Here is a 5,635-nt window from a genome sequence, read left to right on the forward strand (position 1 = left end):
GAATTGAGTCAGACAAACCCACTCCCACTTTAGTCTCGTTACGGCCTATATAACACTGAAAAAATGTGATATAATGAAACACTACTTAATCAAAATTGTGCAAGTCCAGCCAATCAGATCAGAGCTGGTGATTTAAAGAACGCTTGGTGTGTAACATACATCAGACCGTATTTGAATAGTGCATTAGTGTTTTTTTAAAGGAGGGATAAGTCAAAGTTAAAGGACTATTCCAGGTCCAAACAAACACAAAAAATAATTTCAACACAAATCTGTGTTCCAGTGAGACAATTACAGTGGAAGTGAAAATGAATCCATAAATGTTAAAATATTCACTGTTTCAAAAGTATAGACACAAGACAAATATGTAAACAATATATGTGTTAAGATGATTTCAGTGTGATAATCACTAACCATTTCTGTTTAAAGTAATATGCAATTTTACAACTTCGTTGCCATGATGACGTAACGCCGTAAACCTTAAAACGACGATTTAAACAACTTTACAGCACAAATAATACATGAGTTTTAACTGAAGAATTAACCCCACAAACTCGATGGAGCAGCCGGCGGGTCCAAAAGGGGGCGCTATTTTGGGCAAAATGTTTACATTTAAAACGTTAAAGTCCCAGGGTATCTCAGTGAGTATTGACGCTGACTATCACACCTGGAGTCGCGAGTTCGAATCCAGGGTGTGCTGAGTGACTCCAGCCAGATCTCCTAAGCAACCAAATTGGCCCGGTTGCTAGGGAGGGTAGAGTCACATGGGGTAACCTCCTTGTGGTCGTGATTAGTGGTTCTCGCTCTCAATGGGGCGTGTGGTAAGTTGTGTGTGGATTGCGGAGAGTAGCATGAGCCTCCACATGCTGCGAGTCTCCGCGGTGTCATGCACAACGAGTCACGTGATAAGATGCACGGATTGACAGTCTCAGAAGCAGAGGCAACTGAGACTTGTCCTCCGCCACCCGGATTGAGGTGAGTAACCACGCCACCACGAGGACCTACTAAGTAGTGGGAATTGGGCATTCCAAATTGGGAGAAAAGGAGATAAAAAACATTATAATAATTTAAAACAAAAAACAAACAAACAAAAAAAACCCATTAAAGTCTCCTTATTCATAAGTCAGGCATATGTGGTATCATTTGAAAGCTTAGAATCTGAATTTTTCAGAGATAATCATCACTTGTGCATTCATGTTCTTTAATTAACAAAATAAAGCCATAAAACATTCGCGTCTCAAATTAGCGCCCCCTAGAGGTAATGGGGCAGAAATATTCATTTGAAAATAAAAGTCCTTCATATAGCACATAAGTCATATATCAAATGAAAGCTCTCATTCTCAGGAATGTGACTGTATAGTTTATTTTGTTGCATTAATACCACAGTTCAAAAGATGTTCAAAAGAATCACAAAGTGAAATATGATTTGAAGTCATCAAATACAAACGTCTCTTTTATGATAACTGCTGCTGTAAGCCCCAAATAGCTAAACATTTTATATCTGCTTTTACCTTATAGAGTTCTCTAAAAAAAAGAGCTGTTTTTTACTTGTCTGTGCGCTTGCTTGTGTGAATAATCCAATGTTATATCTTAGATGTCCAGAAGAAAATATGCCATCCAGAAGGAAAAGCATGCAAAACAAATCATCAGAAAATATGTTTTCGACTATTGATAATAAAACATTTTACATCGTCACAAAGGGGAGGATCTCAGCTTTCTAATGACACCTAGATTGAGCTTCTAGTCCACTTAGAGGCCGAGATATTCAATGAAATAACAAGGGTGGTGCTTGAACTGAAAATTAGACTGAACGTCTATGGACGAGCACATCTGTGAGGACTAAAATGAGTTAGAGCGCCACCTACATTTCAGATCTGTATATTGTGATGGAATGTGATAGAGACTAAATATTTTATCTAGTGCTTTCTACCATCTAGTGGAATAAAATGAGACTTTTCAAAGTGAGGTAGAGTGAACAGAACCAGAATTACATGCTTACAAAGATAGGACAACAACAACTAAATTATTTATCTTTGCTTATCATAGGATTATAAACACATACATTATTATTTATGAATAACTGGAGTCTTTTTCAAAATGTGCTTCTAACATGTCCTAAAACTGATAGTGGTCTGATTTAATTCTGATTTATTTCTTAATGAACAGACCTGATCAAATAAGATCAGACGCATATTATGGTCTGCCCAATATCTGCATGTGTTTCTCAAGTATTTCGGTTGTGTTTCTTACGGTTCGTGTCAGTTTGGCTCGTGTTGGCCTCCCTCAGCGCTTTCCTGCTTGATTTCTTCTCCTGTTGTTGAGGTTTTCCACCGGAAACGCTGCTGTTATTCGGTTTCTTTCCTTTCTTCACCACCTCCCATTTGCCCACACCAGAGGCCATGCTCACGATCAAAAGAAATAAACGATAATTATTAAATAATCGATAGCTTTGATCGGACCACACAAACGGTTTCTTATGCCACGTCTGTCTAATAGATGTGTACGAGCTGCTTCAGACGGGGGCGAGCGAGAGTCACTTACAGGGCTCACGGCTAAAATGGCTCTTAATTCTTTTTGTCGTGTATTCTATCCCATGACAGTGTCCTGAAAATAAAGTTCATACATTACTAATTAAACACCGTCACACTTTAGCCAGGTAATTTATGTGATATTCACGTTATAATCTTGATATCCCGTAAATTCTGCTAGCGTAGCGGCTAAACGCCTGGACATGCAACCAATCTGACCAATCAGACGCGCCGTTGAGCAGCACGTGACTTCAACGTTTGAATTTGTTCTTTGGCGATGACGTCACTCCTGCACATGTTTTCTTTTGAATATGCGTTTGTTCAGTGAGAAAATATGCTTCTCACTTTCTTACCCCTTGTGCGTCAATTTAAAAAAAAGTTACTCAGAGGTCTTTAGAAGACAAAAATGTCCGTGTCAAATAACTGCCATAATAATGTTATATATTAATATTATTTTCCACTTTCAATGAGTTAATTTTTTTTAACCAATATCAGTCCTGATCATAACTATCAAATATTCATTCATTTTCAGGATTTTAACCCTTTAAATGCCAGTTTGTTTATATAATGCCACTGTTGTTAAAAAAAAAGAAAAAATATATATATTTCATATACTAAATTACACACACAAATTTCTCAATACACACATACAAAACACACTCTGACATCCATACCAACACACACACACAATTTTATCTGCATTATTTATTCAATTGTCCTGCAGTGCTCTATAATACAGCAAACAGAAAATAGGGGAAAAGCATGTATTTGCTCCATAGGCTAAACATGAGAAAAATGGCGCCATCTGGTGGAAAATATGAAAAATGTAAATTTTGAAGCCAGGGCTCCGGAATGAAAGTGTAATATCACAGAATTCATGATTTTATGCTTTAATGGCACTGGGATCAAATATTGCAGTTTTAATGTGTTTCAATGGGGACATTTTTGTCCTGAAGGTCCTGAGTGTAACTATTTTGTGTACACAGTGTATTATAGATGTATTATAGGAACTGAGGTTGAACTATCAAAATTCCCCCCAAAATATACACCTTTGGCCAGATTTATGCCATTGACATTAACACAGCCAAAATGATCGAAAAAACTAAAATGTCCTGAAGGTCGCACAGGGGTTAAAGGAATATTCTGGGTTCAATACAAGTTAAGCTCAATCGACAGCATTTGTGGCATAATGTTGATTAACAACAAACATTAATTTCGACTCGTTCCTCCTTTTCTTTAAAAAAAAACCACAAATGGAGGTTCCAGTGAGACACTTACAATGGAAGTCAATGGAGCCAATTTTTGGAGTGTTTAAAGTCAGAAATGTGACACTTATAATTTTATAAAAGCACTTACATTAATTATTCTGTTAAAAGTTGAGTATTATTTGAGCTGTAAAGTTACTATTATTATTGAACTTCACACAGAAAAGGTTAGTGAAATCATATTGATTATGTCTTGTGTCTATACTTTTGAAACAGTGAGTATTTTAATGTTTACAGTTTGTCCCCATTCACTTCCATTGTAAGTGTCTCACTGTAATCCAGATATAAATATATAAATAAATAAAGAAAGAAAAGGACAGAAGAGTCTAAATCAAATTTTGTGGTAATCAACATTATGCCACAAATTGAGCCCGGAATATTCCTAAAATTTGTAATATTCGTTAGTTTAATAAATGAATGAATAAAAGTCATTTAGAGTAATAAATTAATTTAAATAATGAAATATACTCACAGTTTTCGTTCTCGTTTAATTTTCCACCCTATTTTTGTTGTTTTTCTGTTTATCTTTTTATTGTATAATGCAATTGTTCCTTAAAAAATAAATACACAAAATGCACCATTTGTGCATCCAGACAGAAACAGTGTATTTTTATTGTGCCTTGTTTTTCCCCATGATCTTTAAAATGACCTGTTAAATATCTCTAATTCATTTGTAATGATTTAATTTAATCTACACTTGCATGTGTGACGTGGTCTCTTTCCAGTAGATGGCAGCAGAGAGTGTGCACTCTAGACAGGCACACTGACCCACACTGTGCCAATCTGACATTTGCCAACATGCCCTGGCAAACATTTGGCTTATTGGGATACTTCTGCTGGTTGAGTCAAGGTCCATTAGTAATTTGTGACATCTGATATATAAGTTCATTCTCTGAACATTCTAATAAATCAAATACACATGGCAGAATATGTTGTAGTTGTGCTTTAAGTGCATTATTCAGAACACAGAACATCATAAAGAATATTTCCAGGTCAATGCTCCTCAACAAGGACCTCCATTAAGCTCCGTTTTCAGCATTTATGTTCCCCTCACCAAGTAAAACTACATTGCAAAACTGAAATGCATTGCTTTGACCTCCATTACCCTCTTACAAACTACTCAAAACTCACTTTTTAAAAGGTAAACTTATTAACTGAATGAAACTCATAATGATGAGTTGGAAAGCTCTCGGGAGGCAATTTCCAGTCATGCCAGTGCAGCTCCTATCTACTTGAATGGGAAAAGACCAAAATCTCAAAAACAGTTGGTCAAGATTACGATCAAAGAACATATTTCAAATCAGCAATAAAATCTGACAATACTGGAATCATTAATTGTGCTTCTTTACCTCAGATTACGCTAAAAAATACCAACAATACCAACTTGTATAGCTAATGCGCATGCTTGTTCTTGAGTTAATGTCTGTATCTAAAAGTTGATTGGCTCTTTTACCTGTGAGGTGGGACTTCCTTTCTACATCTGTTGAGCATTGGGCGTTCCAACCTCTCCAGAAGTGGCCCATCTCTGCTAAATAATCTCTGGTAAAACAGGCCATTTTTAAGTAGATTAAACATTTTTATTCATACTTTGTGGTACTAAATGAAATATATGTATAATCTATAATTTATCTTGCTTTGTCCTCTGAATGACAAGTGTGATGCTGCCTTAGAGTTTGCCCAAAAGAAGGTATCTTAGGAGGCAGAATAATTATGCTGTTTCAAAACGTGTTAGGTTTAATAATATGCAGCCTTAATAATAGCAATATTAATAATTGTAATAATAGTAACTAGATAGAAAAGTTTGTAGACAAACTTTGAGGTTGGCTTTTCAAGTAGTTTGAAAAG

At 35.8% G+C, this 5,635-nt stretch overlaps 1 protein-coding gene across 3 annotated transcripts in view; it reads right to left on the reverse strand.

Annotated features, from left to right (window-relative positions):
- LOC127435185 (transmembrane protein 214-B-like) overlaps nt 1–5,381 on the reverse strand; it is a 15,608-nt gene extending 10,227 nt beyond the window's left edge. The window contains exon 1 of one of the 3 annotated variants that reach the window (XM_051688446.1): nt 5,244–5,381. In XM_051688446.1, coding sequence (XP_051544406.1) covers nt 5,244–5,346 — 103 coding nt within the window. In that variant the 5' untranslated portion in view covers nt 5,347–5,381. The other 2 variants (XM_051688444.1, XM_051688445.1) reach the window with 2 other exon arrangements.
- Nucleotides 5,382–5,635: the final 254 nt, after the last annotated feature.

This window comes from Myxocyprinus asiaticus, chromosome 45, assembly GCF_019703515.2.
Source record: "Myxocyprinus asiaticus isolate MX2 ecotype Aquarium Trade chromosome 45, UBuf_Myxa_2, whole genome shotgun sequence".
Classification (NCBI taxonomy): Eukaryota; Metazoa; Chordata; class Actinopteri; order Cypriniformes; family Catostomidae; genus Myxocyprinus; species Myxocyprinus asiaticus.